Raw genomic sequence first — 19,691 nt, 5'->3', positions numbered from 1 at the left:
GTCTAAATTTTCATTAAGGGAATGGTCGGCGTCGTATTACAGAAATTTCAGTGGCCACTCGACCTTTCCACTCATCCATCCAGTCAGTAACTTCTTGAATGCCAAGATTGACAAAGGAATCGGTGCTCGAGACCTTATTTAGATGCCGCCATTCCTTCCACAACATAGCATGCAGCAGGTTCTGGTCAGTCAACAACTCTTCAATGCGGGATACCCCTAGTTCCCGCCTGTATTTCCTCGTCACCATCCTTTGAGAGCGAGTGAGGACTGTGCCGTTCAAATAAAGAAGGCCGATGAATTGAAGCTTATGCCAGGTACATATGACTTTGGCCAGAATGTACTCATCGACATTCTTTTTGAAAAGCTCTACATAGGGACGTAACTCCGCTGGGATTTGACTTTGCACACCAACAGAAGAGATGGCACTGCTGCAAGTACTGGAGTCGCTGGAGCTCGACATTGTTCTGTTGGTATGGGTGCATCTTATCCACCAATTTATTTATACGAAAGGGAGGAAAAGACGTTTGGGATGAGGGAATGTGAAGAGCCTAAGGTTAATTAAAGCATGCCGTCATTTATTGGGAAGGAAAATGTATCATAGCCATTAAGACCAATGCACGTGGGCGATTAATAAGGGCCTCGAAAATTACGTGGGGTAGACCAAAAGGCGGATGCAGTTATCAAAACGACCCCGAATATGAAAGGTTTCCCGATATAATGTTTAATGATAATGCATGCATCATTATGACTACCCGGATATCACAAGCCTTGGGGCTCCGTATCCTCTCTAAGAGAGTGCCAGGGCCCAGCGTAATGTTTCAAAGCAAAGCCGGTAATCAACCATTACCGTTGGGATACTTTTGTTTGGTTTGTTCAGCAGGCATTCAGTAATAAAGACTCATACCAGGTCTTAAAAATACAAAGCAAGGGTGAAACAGAAGAGTAACTTTATTCATTTGCTAGCATTTCTACTAATTACATCGGAGTATTCTTCTTCTACAAAGAGTACCCACATGGTTTTCCACTTTCTTAGCTCATTTGGGGAAGACTTGAGGAAGCCCTCGGTGCTTGTAATGCCCGAGAGGATTTTCATCTCCTTAAGCAACGTCAGCTGGTAGATGTAGTCACCCTCGAAGATGTTCACCTCTTCGGTCACGTTCAGACGTTCCCGGTACTTCTCCATCTTTACCACCAGTCTAGAAGCATTAGCTTCTCCGGTCTCGTAGAGAAGTTGTAATCTCTGAAGTTTCTCCCAGTAACGAACAATCTTATGGAACACTTCATCTTCTATCTCGGTTTTCTTCTTCTCAACTAATCGCCACGAGACTTCTTCCATATCTGAATTCGACGGATTACTGGAGCTCGCCATTTGACTCTTGTGACTAACTATTTAATGGTGACTTGGGAAAAAAAAGATGTTGCTATATTTATAATAGCAAGGGGCTAATCACAACCGTCGAATCTTTGGATACATAAACGGTCAGGATGGACATTGGGAATTGCACCAGAAAGTTGAAAAGACGTACACGCCTATCGAAATATTGCGATAAATCATCCTCGAAAACATAAAAACGTGGGAGATATGATTGATTGATGTACATCGCGAGTCTTCACCATACACCGACGTCTGTGTAGCTATGCTTAGTCCAGAAGATGTATCAAAATGGCTTTCCTGACCGGGCACGAGGGACTAATCGGGACAGCGAGTAGACTCTAGCCCGACTATTTAAGGAAGGAGTGATGATACCCCGATATGTCCCGGGCAGTTGATCCCGGGAATGCTCGGGTCATGGGTCAGGCCCATGAGCGATGCCCGGGTCAGGACAGCCCATCTCCCGAGTGGTTGATTCAGGACATAGCACCAGAGTTCTGGTATAACTTCTCTTCTGACACCTCGAAGCGAGGGAGGCATTTAATGATGTTGACTTAATAAAATACACGCGGCCGACCTGTTAACATTAATGAGTGACTGGACAGATGGGATATGACTAATATATGATTTGACATGTCAGAACAATAGGGTATAATCAGCCGCCCTTTTATATTTAATGCGCACATCCCAAAAAACGAGGTCATCATTATTTCCTCCACTATAAATACCAGGTTTTGCATTTATTCCTTCATTCAGATATTAATGAACATTTAACACACTCATTTATTGCACACCAATATCACAGCCATCACTTGGCTACATTGGTTTTATTGCTTGAGTACCCTGCTGACTTAAGCATCGGAGTGGCCACGCCGGGGACCCCCTCCGGCGCCCATTCACGTGGTTGTTTTTCTTATTGGCAGATCTTTCAAAAGCAAACGAAGAATCTTCCTTCCAGTTCGCCGTCTGTAGTGACCCGTTCCAGAATCACCTACTAATCAAGAACTAAGCATGCGATTAACTTAATTAAAAACAATCAGAAATAAAGGCGGAAAACTGTCACCAAAAGATAGTTATACAACCCAATCGAAAATCCAGGACAACTCAACTAAAATGAAATATACGGTACAACCATATCGAATCAAAAAGATACCGAAGAACTAAACCAACCAGCTACTCAACGTCCTCCTCCTCCTCCTCCTGAGCTGTCCAACCTGAGGCCTGCCCCGTGGGAATGGGGTGTCCAAGATAAACAAAACCGAGGACATGAGCGATAAGAACGCCCAGTACAAAGCATGAGTATACAAGCCTATATGACATGCACATGCTATGATATGATACCAGGGTAGTCAAGAAACAAGAGTCACAAAAGATCTCAAAATGCTCAGTCTAGAGGCGCCAAGTGGATAGTGCCGCGCGGTACTCCTCTGGGTCACTGCATCCACTACAAGAACAGACGTGGACCAAAAATGTCCCGGATCACCGAAGCCCTCCCGACCCGTCGGCCACTGTGTACTCTCGGTGTCCATGCGTCCACAAGACAAGACAGGGCTGAGCGGCCCCACAAGATATAGCTTATCTCGAAAGAGATACAGCTCAACAGTAAAGGCTATCTCGAAGGAGATACGGCTCAACATGAAATGCAACATGCATCATAAAACGTGACATAATAACATGCATCATATGACATATATCAATGCATCACATAATCATGCAACACATATAAGGATGTATACTCGACCAGGATATCTCGGATAGTACTTTCGTACCTCTATCACAGCAAGCCTAGCCTTACGCAACACCGCTAATCAGGTCTAGAACAAGCCTACGCATCAAAAGCATACCCAATGAACAATACTACCATGCTCGACTAGCAAAACCAGTACTACCAAAAGTTTAGGGTTTACCTTCGTCCGTCGACAGCCCTTTGATGTCGATTGCCTCGTAACTCAGGCGTCGCTACGCTACCAATCTTGACAGCTCTTGGCTATCGCTCGACCGACAACTAACCCTAGAAACCTTCCAAACCTCTCAAATATGAGACACAACTCAAGAATTTGCAATGCAAAATGAGGAAATCCGAGCACTATTTATAGGCTATGTTCGGATCCACCGAACCTACTTCGGAACGTCCGAACTCCTACGTGTCCATCGGCTCTTGACACCTCATGATCGGATCCACCGAACCTACACTTCGGATCATCCGAACTTGCATGTATACTGACGTGTCGATCAACTCTTGACACCTCATGATCGGATCCACCGAACCCACTTCGGATCGTCCGAACTCTTCGGTGCTACCGAACCATCTTCGGTCCGTCCGATCATGACCACGGTCAAAATTACACATTAAACCTTCTTAATCACCATTAATCCGTTAATTACCCAATTTGGAATTCGGGCTACTACATTCTCCCCCCCTTAAAAGATTTCGTCCTCGAAATCAGGCTTAGAGGATGAACAAAACGAAATAACAACATCGTTATTACATCTCAATTGTTGTTGAATACAACTGATATTTCGATTACAACTGAAAACACAAACATATACAAAGCATAACTCAAAAGAGCTCTGGATGCTCCGAACGCAGACAACTCTCTAGCTCCCAAGTGGCTTCTTCAGTGCCTCTGCGCTGCCACTGAACTAAGACAAGAGGAATGATCTTATTCCGCAACACCTTGTCTTTGCGATCGAGGATCCGCACTGGTCGTTCCACGTAAGACAAATCTGAATTTAGTTGAACTTCAGAGGGATGCAAAATGTGAGACTCATCTGCTACGTATCGTCTCAACAAAGATACGTGGAACACATCATGAATACTTGATAGGTACGGCGGCAATGCAAGTCTGTAAGCCAAATCTCCCACGCTTTCCAATATTTCAAATGGACCAATAAATCTCGGAGACAGCTTACCCTTGAGACCAAATCTCAAAATCCTGCGAAAAGGCGAAACTCGGAGAAACACTTTCTCACCTGGCTGAAAATAAAGAGGTCGACGTTTGGTGTTCGCATAACTAGCCTGTCGATCCTGAGCGATCTTAATCCGCTTCTTGATTATTGCAACCTTATCAATAGCCTGCTGGACTAACTCCGGTCCCTCAACATGTCGTTCCCCAACTTCATCCCAAAATAATGGAGTACGACAACGTCGCCCATACAACGCCTCAAATGGTGCCATACCAATACTACGATGATAGCTGTTGTTGTACGCGAACTCAATCAAAGGCAAATGATCCTGCCAAGCGGTTCCGAAATCCATCACACAAGCTCGCATCATATCCTCAAGTGTACGGATAGTCCTCTCCGTCTGACCGTCGGTCTCTGGATGATAAGCTGTACTCAAACTTAGTGAAGTGCCCAATGCTGACTGGAAACTACCCCAAAATCGTGAGGTAAAACGAGGATCTCTGTCACTAACAATACTGACTGGCACTCCATGCAGACGTAAAATCTCTTGAATATACAAGCGAGCCATACGATCGAAAGTGAAATCACGGTTATATGGCAGAAAATGAGCAGACTTGGTGAGTCGATCCACCACTACCCAAATAGCATCACTATTCCTCGAAGACAAAGGTAAGTGAGTAATGAAGTCCATCGCGATATGCTCCCACTTCCATTCGGGAATAGGTAAGTTCAGCAATAATCCTCCCGGTCGACGGTGCTCTGCCTTAACCTGCTGACAAACAAGACACTTGGAAACAAACTGATAAACGCTGCGCTTCATCCCTTTCCACCAAAATCGTGTCCTCAAATCTTTATACATCTTATTGCTTCCCGGATGAACACTCAACTTGCTTCGATGGGCCTGAGATAAGATCTCTTCTCTCAAAGTATCATACTCTGGTACCACAACCCGATTAGACAAACACAGAAGACCATTAGACTGATAATGGAAATTACTATCTCCACCAGCCAACCGAGCTAATCTCTGAGTCTTGAGATCAGACATCTGAGCATCTCGAATCCGAGCGAACAAAATTGGCTCAGATAAAATGGTAGCAACACGAATGCTCTCCATACCTTTCCGATGTTTGAAATTAAATCCCAACGAACAACAATCCTGGATAGTACTAATCATAGCACTGGTCTGAAGTGCAGAGACTCTCACCTTGCGACTAAGAGCATCTGCTGTGAGATTCGCAGAGCCTGGATGGTACTTGATCTCGCAGTCATAATCTTTAAGTAGATCCATCCAACGACGTTGTCTCATGTTCAACTCAGCCTGAGTGAACAGATATTTCAGACTCTTATGATCAGTAAAAATTTCAAACTTAACCCCGTACAAGTAATGACGCCAGATCTTTAGCGCAAACACAATAGCAGCTAATTCTAGATCATGAATAGGGTACTTCTCCTCGTGAGGTTTTAACTGCCAGGATGCGTAAGCGATCACATGATCATTCTGCGTCAACACACACCCTAAGCCTTGAAAAGAGGCATCGGTGTAAACACTGAAACCATCAGATCCTGACGGTAACGCCAAAACAGGTGCAGAAGTCAGAAGTCGACGAAGCTCTCTGAAACTATCTTCGCACTCAGATGACCACTCAAATGGAACATCTTTCCGAGTAAGCTGCGTCAATGGTCTAGCTACCTGAGAGAAATTCACGATGAAGCGACGATAATACCCTGCCAGACCTAGAAAACTACGGATCTCAGCCACCGTCGTAGGACGTGACCAATTCAGCACTGCTTCAATCTTGCTAGAATCCACAGAAATTCCTTCCTTGGAAATCACATGACCAAGGAATACTACACGATCAATCCAGAACTCGCACTTACTCAGCTTAGCATACAATTGCTTCTCGCGAAGAATCTGCAACACAATCTTCAAGTGCTGAATATGCTCTTCCACACTGTGAGAATAAATCAAGATATCGTCGATAAAAACCACAACAAACTGATCTAGAAAATCCCGAAAGACTCGATTCATCAGATCCATGAACACTGCTGGCGCATTCGTCAATCCAAATGGCATAACTAGAAACTCGTAATGCCCATATCGAGTACGAAATGCAGTCTTGGAAATATCATCATCTCTAACTCTCATCTGATGATAACCCGATCGCAAGTCAATCTTGGAGTAAACAGAGGTACCCTGAAGCTGATCGAACAAATCATCGATACGAGGTAATGGATACTTTTTTTTGATCGTCACACGATTCAGCTGGCGATAATCAATGCACAATCGCATCGATCCATCCTTTTTCTTGACAAACAAGACTGGAGCTCCCCAAGGTGAAACACTCGGGCGAATATAACCTTTATCAAGAAGATCCTGCAATTGCTGCTTCAATTCTCTCATCTCTGACGGAGCAAGACGATAGGGGGCACGAGAAATCGGTGCAGTCCCTGGCATTAACTCAATGCCAAATTCCACCTCTCTAACCGGAGGAAAACCAGGAATCTCATCTGGAAAAACATCAGGAAATTCACAAACCACTGGAATATCATCTATACCAACACTACCTGTGGAGGAATCAATCGCATAGATGAGGTAGCCTTCCCCGCCCGCCTCTAAAGCACGACAGGCTTTCAGAGCAGATACCACTGGCATCGGAGGTCGTGCTCCCTCACCATAGAAAAACCAACTAGAGCTCTCAGTCGTACGAAACTGAACAAGCTTCTGGTAACAATCCACGGTAGCTCGGTAGATAGTCAATATGTCTATACCTAGAATACAATCAAAATCTTCCATCTCCAGGATCATAAGATTCGCAATCAATTCGTTACCCTCAAAATCTAAGGGACAACCCATCACTAGACGCTTCGCTAACACCGAATGACCCATCGGGGTAGAAACGGAAAGAATGACGTCTAGAGAAACATATGGTAACTTATGACGCTTAACAAATCGTGCAGAAATGAATGAATGTGATGCTCCGGTATCAATAAGAACAAAAGCAGGAATACCGCATAAACGAAAAGTACCTGCTATGACTCTCTCTGTCTCATCTGCAGCCTGATCCTGGTTCAGCGCAAAAACCTGACCTTGGGCACGAGGTCGAAGATTTGAACTACCCATTGCCTGACCCTGCCTCCTCTGCTGAACAGTCGTCTGAGATCCGGAACCAGATCCTGCTCCACCTCGCAACTGAGGACAATTCTTCTTGATATGACCCATCTCTCCGCACTGAAAACAAGCTCCCGCGGCTGATCGGCATTGTTCCGATGGATGGTTCTTCCCACAATGCACACAAGAAACCTTCTTCTTACCAAAGCGGAAAACACCGCTAGACCGTGATCCAGATCCAGAAGAAGAAGAACCAGATTTCTTGAAAGACTGAGATCGAGGGCTCAAAGTACTCGGAGGTCTAGAAGAAAGAATAGCCCTACCACGCTGGAGACTGATCTCTGCCTGGCGACACCGGTTCACTAACCCATCATAAGAAGTAGGATTATCACAGACAGTGACTCGATCAAAAATCTCCTGGTTAAGACCCTGGAGGAAATGGTCATACTTGGCCTCAGAACTGCCACTGATATGAGGGGCAAAGGGTAACAACTCGAAGAACTTCTGCTGATATTCATCAACAGACATACTCCCCTGCTTAAGATTCAGGAGCTCAATCGTCTTTGCCTGGCGAAAGGCTAGAGGAAAATACAGCTGCATGAAAGCTGCACGGAAATCGGCCCAAGTCACCCTACCCTGAGACTGGACTATCGGCGCAGAAGTCGATCGCCACCACTTACGCGCACGGCCCTCGAGAAGAAAACTAAGGGTCTCCATCCTCTGCTCCTCGGTGCACTGGAATGCACGGAAACAACTCTCCATGCGCTCTAACCAATCCTCAGCATCATCGAGAGTCTCACCGCCGACTAAAGGCTTAGGCCCCATCTGAATGAAACGGTGCAAATCAAAACGCCTAGGACCATCCCGACGATGACGATGTTCACGATGACGCCTACGATCGTCCTGGTCACCCCAACGACCTACACTTCCCTGACTACTCTCATCACCAAAGTGGTCAGCCATCGCTACAAGATAGAATGGGGGAAAAAATGGTAAAATGGTCAACGAAAATCCCAAAACAGAATCTATATCCCAAAATCGTAAGCATGCTCTGATACCATAAATGTAGTGACCCGTTCCAGAATCACCTACTAATCAAGAACTAAGCATGCGATTAACTTAATTAAAAACAATCAGAAATAAAGGCGGAAAACTGTCACCAAAAGATAGTTATACAACCCAATCGAAAATCCAGGACAACTCAACTAAAATGAAATATACGGTACAACCATATCGAATCAAAAAGATACCGAAGAACTAAACCAACCAGCTACTCAACGTCCTCCTCCTCCTCCTCCTGAGCTGTCCAACCTGAGGCCTGCCCCGTGGGAATGGGGTGTCCAAGATAAACAAAACCGAGGACATGAGCGATAAGAACGCCCAGTACAAAAGCATGAGTATACAAGCCTATATGACATGCACATGCTATGATATGATACCAGGGTAGTCAAGAAACAGGAGTCACAAAAGATCTCAAAATGCTCAGTCTAGAGGCGCCAAGTGGATAGTGCCGCGCGGTACTCCTCTGGGTCACTGCATCCACTACAAGAACAGACGTGGACCAAAAATGTCCCGGATCACCGAAGCCCTCCCGACCCGTCGGTCACTGTGTACTCTCGGTGTCCATGCGTCCACAAGACAAGACAGGGCTGAGCGGCCCCACAAGATATAGCTTATCTCGAAAGAGATACAGCTCAACAGTAAAGGCTATCTCGAAGGAGATACGGCTCAACATGAAATGCAACATGCATCATAAAACGTGACATAATAACATGCATCATATGACATATATCAATGCATCACATAATCATGCAACACATATAAGGATGTATACTCGACCAGGATATCTCGGATAGTACTTTCGTACCTCTATCACAGCAAGCCTAGCCTTACGCAACACCGCTAATCAGGTCTAGAACAAGCCTACGCATCAAAAGCATACCCAATGAACAATACTACCATGCTCGACTAGCAAAACCAGTACTACCAAAAGTTTAGGGTTTACCTTCGTCCGTCGACAGCCCTTTGATGTCGATTGCCTCGTAACTCAGGCGTCGCTACGCTACCAATCCTGACAGCTCTTGGCTATCGCTCGACCGACAACTAACCCTAGAAACCTTCCAAACCTCTCAAATATGAGACACAACTCAAGAATTTGCAATGCAAAATGAGGAAATCCGAGCACTATTTATAGGCTATGTTCGGATCCACCGAACCTACTTCGGAACGTCCGAACTCCTACGTGTCCATCGGCTCTTGACACCTCATGATCGGATCCACCGAACCTACACTTCGGATCATCCGAACTTGCATGTATACTGACGTGTCGATCAACTCTTGACACCTCATGATCGGATCCACCGAACCCACTTCGGATCGTCCGAACTCTTCGGTGCTACCGAACCATCTTCGGTCCGTCCGATCATGACCACGGTCAAAATTACACATTAAACCTTCTTAATCACCATTAATCCGTTAATTACCCAATTTGGAATTCGGGCTACTACACCGTCTTAGCTCATATTTCTTCCCGTATTCTTGATAGCTTACCCGGTAGAGTTCCCGACCCGACTCCACTGTTCGACCCGGGTGGCATCATATTATTTTATCGTATTGTGGATATCTTTTGTTGTTTAAACAATTGTTGGATATTTATTCTGTGGTTTGAAGATAATAGTTTCAAATTTGGAATGAGTTCTTTAACTGCAATATTATAACTTCTGTTAATTTTAGAGTTGTATTCGATGTTCATCAGGTGCATTGACAAATACTGAATTTTGAAATGCTTCGGAGGATGTCGTATCCAACATATTGCACCTTTTAATTTCAAGTTTGTGAATGTCTTACATAATCAGATAGTTTGGATCGCTTGCTGTTTGAGCTGATTTGTCTTTTGATTATTAGATATTCACCTGAGCAATTGTTCAATGTGGTTGCTGCTGTTGACATGTATGAAGATTGAAAGTTCCGTTTCCACAGGGTTAATGTGACGAGGGTGAGTGTTGTGTGTATCAGAATGTAGGTGTTGTGCGTAGGTGTTGTAACACCCACGACAATATATAGCGGAAATTATAGTTTAACAAATTAACACACAACTAGAATGATAATAATACGAAGGAAGATATAAATTATGCACAAGTATAAAATTCTTGCGCGGTGCCTCAGGGCAAAATAATTCACTAGAAAAACTTGTAAGTTTACAAAAATCAATACTAGTGAAAGAATCAAACAACTCCCTAATTAAGGCGAGTAAAAAAACAATTGCATCCTAAACCTCTAACAAACCGTATAACCAATATACAGAAGATGCGTCAACTGAGAAATGAAAAGTTTTCAAAAATTAACACACTAATTAAAACAGTAATTAGATGTTGTCTTCAGATGTTGTCAGTACTTCACAGCAACACTTTATCAATGGCACGAGCTTGCTGCGATATCAAGATGATTCTCAGTAAAAATTCGTCTCTCCGAAATTGTTATGCTCTCTATCGTCACTCTCCTCGTTTCTTCTCCTTTGAGTCCTATTTAACATAGAAAAACAATTTCATTAGGAAACAAACTTTTTTAAAACAAGGATAATATCTTAAAGATATCGTGATATCATATCTTAAAAATATTATGAGTCATATCAAATATAGTCTTATATCACATATTGAATTTATACGAGATCATATCATCAATTTCGAGATTATTCTCATGTCTAGAAAGGCAAAATATTAAAGATAAAAAAAAGGAAATATATCAAGGAATAAAATTCCTTTCAAAGATTTTCTTCCATGGTGTCAGCGATCACAGATAATTCGTCGTTTCTTGATGGATCCTTTGATGCTGAGCTAGAAATCGGTACTCCACGTGAGCACCGTCCGCACTTGGTAAGCGCGGACACTAATTTTATTTTTTTTTAAGTTTTTCGATTTTTATTGTCCGCTCATTTTGTTATCTTTATTACGTACATTCGCTGCCTGAAAATTTCACGTGAAAACTGAAACTCTGAAATGATAATTTCACGTGAAAGCTGAGACTCTGAAAAATCACGTGAAGACCAATAATTCAAATATGAATAGTCTTCACATTTCTTCTCCTATATTGACGAAAAATTCAACAAATGAATTATCAACTTTCTCCTAAATTTTCTCTCAATTTTCATTGGCAAAATGTCTAACATCGACGTACTCTTATATTTTGGTGGTCATGTAGTTAGCGATAATAGATCGATTGAATATAGCATTCCATTTGTTAGACCGATACGAGTATTACGATATATTAATTTGATGGATTTAGTTGAAGTTATGCATAAAATGTTAGCAATCGATCCAGCGAATAATTCTCTGAAGATGTCAACTAAGTATTCATTCATGGAGAGAGCATCTTGGCATGAAATTCAAGTCAATCTCGTTGATGACGATGCTTTACAGTTTATAATGCAATGTGACAATACGCATGTTTTGCATCTGTACGTGGAAGCAAATTCAATTGAGCATAATATTGGATTTGATGATCCTGAATCCTACGTTCCACATGCATCTGATTCAGGTTTTTATAACCAACCTGGTACGTCTACATATGGTGGTTTCCAGGAGCAAGAATCTTATGTTCCACAGGTTACTGAAGGACTCGGTAATATGAGTTTCGATGATGTAAGTGGGCCTTGGGACCAATATATAAATGTCTCGTCGGAACAAAATAATGCTCCATATTGGCCGAATCCAACATTAGATACGAGTGCTCGTTGTCCGGATCAAGCCAATAATGATGATATTCGGAGGACTGATTCCGAACCCGATATGTCATACAGCGAGTCTGAAGAAGAAGAAGTGAATGTTGATGATGAAGTGAATACTTTTACAAATCTTGATGAGGGGACATCATCTCGACAGCCACCACGTGACACATTACAGAAGCAGACCGTACCATTTCTGTCAAACATTTATGAAATGCCATCATTTTTCAATAATTTTTTTGGGGAAGAGCCTCCTGATTCTGTCGATGTTCGTTGTGGAGTGCAATCAAGCTATTACAATCCGGATAGAGGTGAATTATGCGTTAATATGTTATTTAAAGATAAGAATGATCTTATTGCATCTGTTAAGGATTATTCAGTCAGAGTTGTCAAGCGTGAGTACCGTGTCGTGGATAGCACACGCAGTTTGTGGAAGTTACGTTGTAAAAATAATTCTTATACAGCCATTTGTCGATGGGGACTTCGCGCTTCTTTGAAGGCCAAGACTGGTTATTGGAAAATAACAAAATATGGCAGGCCTCACACATGTATATCTACCTCTGTTGGTATAGACCATAAGAATTTGAACAGTGATATGATGGCACAATAATCGTATTAGAGGTTGAGTATTAGAGGTTCCTGCAATATTCAATTCAACTGACGCAATAATCGTAGAGTCTCATGCAAACGCACTTGGTTGCCTAACCATGTCACTTCTCCATCCTAATGATGACTGATGCGAAAACGGAGAAGGCGTACTAAAATTTTGTGGAACATTTATTTCTCCAACAAAAGTATTGTACGGATGTGATATGGTGCGAACATGTATTCGATTGTACCATTGGAAGTAGTCTTCGTCAGTTTGCATCGATCGCCCATGTCGCACCCCTTTAAAAACATATCTCAGCCTATTATTCCACAACACAATTGCATTCCTATGATAATCTCTCCAATCGGTGTTTCGATGTCCTATTCTCGTGATATTATGCATATCGTCATTGTCGATGGCAGACCCTGGAATTGATTGTCGTATTCGAAATTGTCGCATTACCCGATTAGGATGATGCATCTCCACGATGTCAAAGCATATAAGAGACAAACACAGCGACATATTCTGTGGTCATATGAAGCAATAATCGTCTTCATATCTATGTAATTTTTCTGGTATATGCTCCAATTAAACTGTAAAAAAAATACCGTTGAATATTCATTTAATCAATCCAAACAAAATAGTCTTCGTGTAATCACTATTACATATTAACATTCTATAATACCTCATTATTATTCATACGATCTAGAAAATCCCTTATAATTCTTACCGAATATTTTGGCGAATGTGTGTAACTAAATCTATATTTCCACCTACAATTATAAAAAAAAAAATTACATATCAAGAAAATATATAAGATATATATGATCTTACCACCATAATTTTTAAATATTACCGTGCACCATATGGAGAAACTGGAATGAAACCATCCGGATTAACAGGAGGTACAACTAATGTTAACCCATCTCGATCGGGGTTAACACATGTAATCCTGCTACATGCCCATATCTGCTTATAATAATAAAAACAATTAACATTTAACCAAAATATTGTGTTAAATAATCACATCACATTAATGATACATGCAGGATATATAAAGGTCTAGCCATTGTAGTCTTCTCTATACGTGATGCGTTACACAACTCAAGGTATAGAAATGCTAAAATTGCACTACCCCTACTATAAGACTTCACGTTATCAACATCTCATAACAGTTGCAAAAATATTAGTCTACATGACCCTCCTTGATAGTCAGGGAAAATTATTCTTCCAATAATCATTAATGCAATACAACGACTAAATTTCACAACATCTACTTCTGAAGTTTCATCATGAACAATGTTAGATATACAGTGATCGTGTAGTGCAGTCATAGACAGATGACCACCTTTCAAATATTTTGATGTTGTAATACATCTACTCAAGTTACTGCTTCACTATCAATTGTTAGACCCCAAATTATTGAAACATCTTGTAATGTCACTGTTGCTTCACCACGTGTAAAATGAAATGTGTGTGTCTCGCGTTGCTAATGTTCAACAAGCGCAGTAATCAAATGATTATCAAGAACTTGTGACCCACGTTCTAAAACTTCATAAAAACCCATATGATTTAAATATGCTAGTACACGTCTGTGTAAGTAATTATCAGTATATAACTTCCAAATCAAATTGTCTGACCTCTTCACTTTGACAATATCATCAACGATTAACGAAGACACTCTTGATGACATATGCGTCGCTTGTAAATAGAGGACACTGTGATCTTCTGGATTTCGATTATCTGCCATTTTGAAATATGCTGTAGATCTTCTCAACTTCGTCTAAAAAAATTTTCTATGAGGAATTGAGAAACTGAGAAATGGGAGAATGAGAGGGCAAAGATAAGAGGAGGAAAGAAGAAGGAATCGGGCATAGATAAGGATTGGACGAATGGAATTGTGCCACGTGGGAGGTGGAGCATCATCCGTGCTTACGAAGCACGGACGTAAGTGCAGACGCTCCTACGTGGAGTACCGTCCGCGCTTGGTAAGCGCGAATTGCAGTAGAATTGAAATTTTAATTTTTTAAAATTATTTTTGAAAACAATTTTTAAAATTAAATTATTTATAAAAAAAAACCAGATAACTTATGAACTAGACTACCTAAAAAATAATTTGTAGTTTGAGTTTTTTTTTCTAACTATTTTTCGATAGTCATTTTATCGCTAGTTCATAAGATATTATCAAAATACTTTAACTCAGTCGTATGCATGGGTCGTGCAAGAGATTTTTTTACAACTTTTATAATAATAAAAAAAAAAGGGTTTAAGATACCTATTTAAACGTAAATTTTTGATGTTTGACATTCGGTTCGGTGCAAAAAAAAAGGGTAAAAACTGACTAAATGTAAATTGGCAGCAATGAATCCATCCTATCCACTTTCTTTCATTCCCTGCCATGGCCATTTCTAAAACCCCAATGTGTCTTTATGGAAGCCAACCAACGGTGCCAAAATCCGACATAAACTTGACGTTACCCTTTTTCTTGGAGCCTACAAATGGTGTGAATCTTGTTACGAGAAGACTTTTCACTTTGGCGTCTTCTATATCTTCCCTTGTGATGATATCTTCTGCTTCATCTGCTGGAATGCCACCGTCAAATTCTTTTCTTTCTGGGATTTCTAGCACGAAGTCTTGGTTCCAGTTCTACGGCGATGGATTTTCCATTCGTGTCCCGCCTGCATTTGAGGACATCATGGAACCTGAGGTATTTCTTTGTTTTTCCTCGTCTCTTTTTTGGGTAGGAGATGAATGATCAACGAATATGTCATTATGGTATGGTGGAACACAATGGTTGTATTTTCATCAATCCAAGTGCAATCTATGGTCATTTTACTCCCAATTATACTGAATTATTGCTTACTAGTGACTGTCTTTTGAGCTTGCGATTGGCTAAATTGTTCTCTCAACCTTTTTAGGATTACAATGCTGGGTTGTCTCTTTATGGTGACAAAGCTAAGCCAAAGACATTCGCTGCACGTTTTGCATCTGCCGATGGGTAAATGCACCCACTCCTACCTCTCCCTAATCATTCTGCCTCTAACTTAAAAGAATCATATCAACAAGATTCAGGACTGAATAGCTCAAGGATAAGACTGATAAATGACTTTATTGAGTACAATATTGTTTATCGATATCAGCCAAAGCCCGGTGTCACAGTGTCAGCTAACTGTAATTCGGAATTGGACAACAGTTTGTGGTGCCAAGATGCAAAAAAGTATTCCATCTTGCATGCAACTTTGCCTATTCTAGCAATGATCAGCATGCAGGCTTTTTTATTTGATATTTCATTGTGAAAATTTCCGTTTTTTCCTCATTTTTCATATACTCTTGAATTTGAAAAGTCTTCTTGTTTAAATCCAAAAATCCCATCACTATAAGCATATAATTTGACTGGCATATGTAAGACTGGAACAACGAAGGATTCTTAGTGTATTTCCTTCCCAATGAACCTTCGCGCTTAACTTATTTACCCAAGTTATTTGGTCTTAATGACATATTATGGTTTAGCCTTGATGATTTTAGATATTTTACTGAGATTCTAGCATCAAATTGTCGAGGATCTTTGGAAAATTCTATGTCTAGCCAGAGAATGAAAATTCCAAGAAATTCCATGTTAAAATATGCTTGCAATGCTGTTCTAGTCATGCAATTAAGTTTTAATATCAGAGCAGTTGGTGCATCATGTGGGAAGCTACAAGGTTCATGATTTAACCTGACTGACTATTGTATAACCTCAAATTGTGTTATATTTGCTACCTTCCATTTATCAGTCATTTATCTTTGTTGTGATGTGACTTACGTAGCTTAGGTAAGTGAAACTATTGGCCCTTTTCTTCATCAGGGAAGTATTATGGTGTTTGGCTGAGAACTTGACTTGTTTAAGAGGAGTTACTCTTAAAATGAAAAATAGACTTAATTGCTAGTATTGTAACCGTATTATATCTATTTACTGGTCCTGTGTGGTAGAAATCTACATCAATTGTGTTTAGACGCTAAGCAACTTCTTAGTCATTTCAGACAGTCCTAAAAGGCTGATTTCATTGTTTGCCAGTCATGTGAACAGGTTTCTATGTTAGTAACTGAGCCTTCATTTGGATTCTGTCTAGGAATTTATACTCTGTCCTTTTTTATTATCCTGCAAGGATGCATCCTTATACAGTTGAAATGTGATACAGATCCGAAGTTCTTAGCGTTATTGCCCTCCCATGTAATCGACTAAAGATCACCTTCTTAGAGGTTTGTAATTACAAATCCTTCTGTGTTACCTCTGAAAAGAATAAGATACAGAAATTAGTTTTATCTGTGGCATACATAATATTTTAATTGGTTATTCCAATTTATTGTTAAAGAATAATGCCAACTAAAACACAGTTTTGGTTGTGGCTGTCTAGAAAATCCAATCGAGGTCAAAATTTATATTTTAAACTTATGTTATGTGCCCATTAGGAAGAAAGGCCAAAGAAAATCTTTTAAACTGGAGTTAAAAAGTCAATCCGTTCTTTTGGCTACATGCCCTTTAGGAGGATAGGCGGAGGAAAATCTTTATGTAACACTTTCTGATCTTCTCTTTGAAAGACCCTTCTCACGTTTAGGCTGGGTTCTGTGTAATTCAATCAATTACTTGGAATTTATTGATTGGTTTCAACAGCACTCAATCTATCTTACTGAACTTCAAAATTAGAATATTTATTTTTGTGTGTGTGTGTGTGTGTGTGTGTATTCATCTTGTTGCAGTGTATAAAATTTGGGAACGCTTCAGCCGTAGGCAAAAATATATATCAAGTGTTTCACCATCTTATCATAAGCTTATTGTTATAATTTAGACAGGCCAAAGACGTTACTGATTTAGGTTCACTGAAGGAGGCAGCCAAAATATTTGTTCCAGGTAATTATTCTGGTGTGCCTTTGAGGTTTGCGTGTTATCGATTTGATTTATGGTGGCACTTAACATTTATTTACTTATTTACATCATGTTTTACAGGTGGATCAACTCTATACTCCGCCCGTACAATCAAAATTAAGGAAGACGGAGGTTATAGGTAGCATTTTTGCCAAATTTTATCATCAGTTTAACGTTGAATAGTGAAACTATCCATGTTTGTGAAAAAAAGTATGTAGAACAAAATGGTAGCTTTTAGTAATTAGAATGCTAGGTTCACCCTCCAAATAAGTATAATTTTAAATCTTGGTAGAGTATATGATTAAGGATACAATGATCAATAAACTTCTAAAAGGTTATCTAGCTAATATTTTGGTATTGTTTTTGGATGTTCTGGGAATTGCTTTCTGAAAATATGTTTTAGAAAATGTATTGAAAGTATGTTGAATTATTTAGTTGTTTTAATAGTTTGTTGGGTACTTTAAAATTTGAGAATATCTTTCAGTGTGTTGGTATAGAATATATAATCGAGGCCATTTCTTGATTTGGTGAGAGTTAAATTGCCTATTTAGGATAAATGCAAAATGAGTTGGAGATATATGTATTGTGCAAAGAACTTGAATATGAGGTGAAAATGATTTATTTCATTATATTTCAGGAACTATTATTTCTACGAATTTGGTAAAGGAGAACAACATATTGCGCTAGTAGCTGCTGTTAATAGTGGAAAGGTTATCCTTTTTGTTCTTGCCATAGTTCAACCTTCTTCCTTTAAACCGAAAAATAACGAAACATGCTAGTTTTTTGTGAAATTTATTTCCCGCCTAGAATTCTCATATGGGATTTTAAAAGACTTGTTTGTGAATATTTTTTGTTAAATCACCCTCTTTTTCGTGCATGATTTTAGGCGATTGTTGCCGGAGCAACTGCGCCTCAAAGCAGATGGGATGACGATGGTGTTAGGCTTCGCTCTGCTGCGGTTTCGCTAACAGTTTTGTGAGCTGATTTAAAACTTTCAATTGACAGATTTTAGAATCCATACTTTGTTTTGTTTTCTAAGAAACTATCGAGTAGTTTTGATCGTATATGTATATTTGTTATGTTATTCCGGTTTTTGGATTTTCGAATGCCTTTTATAGATATTTAAACTATAGAAAACTATTTGTTTCACCACTTCGTCCAGCTCTCTCCTTTGTTTCTGCTGCTGCTCCTCTGCTCTACCTCTGACTATAGAAAATTATTTGTTTCACCACTTCTCAAATTTTGGATGATCTTCCATCTGCCCGACTCTCCATATTATTTTTACATTAACCATAAGAAGCAGCAGCAGCAGCGTTGAACTCCACAAAGAAAACCGAAGCTTATAAATGCGATGATGCCACAAGAATAAACAGATCAATTGACACTACTCGTCAACCAGAACAGAAGATATCCGTTTCTATTACAATAACAGATACAAACTCTGACTTCTGTGATTTTGGCCAGGATTAGTTAGAAGAATGTTTTAAACCCAAGCAGATATGGCACTATATGACAAGGAAGATGGCATGCCGCGGCTGTATTGTCTAATCCGTGAAGTTATCTCATTGATCTGATAGTGAATTCGGGCCAGTATATTGGTTGGATTGCGGGTTTACGGAATCTTGTGGAAGTCTTAAGAGTTTTATATTCTGAAATGGTGGATCTACTGAGAATGGAGAAGAGTGGTAGGGGAGGTTGTGTGAGAATCTATCCTAGGTGTGGTGATATTTGGGCAGTATATCGAAATTGGTCACCAGGTTGGAACAGAACAGCGACGAATCGGGTTGTGAAAAAGACCACATATCTTTGCTAGTCTTTAGGAAGTGTTTGGTCTGCCGGATCATTTTCTGGCAAATCCCATAGGCCCGTGAAAACACAGTCTAGAAACTGGAAAGCCAAATCCCTAGCCTACTTTAGGATTCGGGGAAATGAGAGGCAGTTAAGTTCTAAATCGAAAACAAATGGAGTCATCTTAATTTTACTATTTTGCCTATAAAAATAAAAACTTACAGTAATCAAAATAAAAATCCACCTCAAAGGCTCAAACTTCATTCCAGATGTATAAAATTCGACCTAAAAATGAAAACATTG

General features: G+C 40.3%; 1 protein-coding gene across 2 annotated transcripts; it reads left to right on the top strand.

The window, feature by feature from the left end:
* The first annotated feature begins 15,024 nt into the window (after nt 1–15,024).
* Nucleotides 15,025–18,778, top strand: LOC140812735 (uncharacterized). Of its 2 annotated transcripts, XM_073171090.1 has the most exons (7): nt 15,029–15,404; nt 15,616–15,695; nt 16,876–16,936; nt 17,528–17,585; nt 17,682–17,739; nt 18,238–18,310; nt 18,487–18,778. In XM_073171090.1, the coding sequence occupies exons 1-7, from the start codon at nt 15,096–15,098 to the stop codon at nt 18,577–18,579; spliced, it is 732 nt and encodes a 243-aa protein (XP_073027191.1). In that variant the 5' UTR covers nt 15,029–15,095; the 3' UTR covers nt 18,580–18,778. The 2 variants fall into 2 exon arrangements, with proteins under 2 accessions (XP_073027193.1, XP_073027191.1); XM_073171092.1 differs by lacking the exon at nt 16,876–16,936 and having other exon boundaries at nt 15,025–15,404; nt 17,524–17,585.
* The last annotated feature ends 913 nt before the right edge of the window (nt 18,779–19,691 follow it).

This window comes from Primulina eburnea, chromosome 14 (assembly GCF_022965805.1).
Source record: "Primulina eburnea isolate SZY01 chromosome 14, ASM2296580v1, whole genome shotgun sequence".
Classification (NCBI taxonomy): domain Eukaryota; kingdom Viridiplantae; phylum Streptophyta; class Magnoliopsida; order Lamiales; family Gesneriaceae; genus Primulina; species Primulina eburnea.
The sequence above is the reverse complement of the archived record's forward strand: the minus strand, read 5'-3'. Positions and strand labels throughout refer to the sequence as shown.

Coding starts and splice junctions, on each gene's coding strand:
- LOC140812735 (XM_073171090.1), top strand. CDS start 15,096: ATGGCCATTTCTAAAACCCCAATGTGTCTTTATGGAAGCCAACCAACG. Junction 15,405..15,615: donor AGGACATCATGGAACCTGAG/GTATTTCTTTGT, acceptor CAACCTTTTTAG/GATTACAATGCTGGGTTGTC. Junction 18,311..18,486: donor CTGCTGTTAATAGTGGAAAG/GTTATCCTTTTT, acceptor GCATGATTTTAG/GCGATTGTTGCCGGAGCAAC.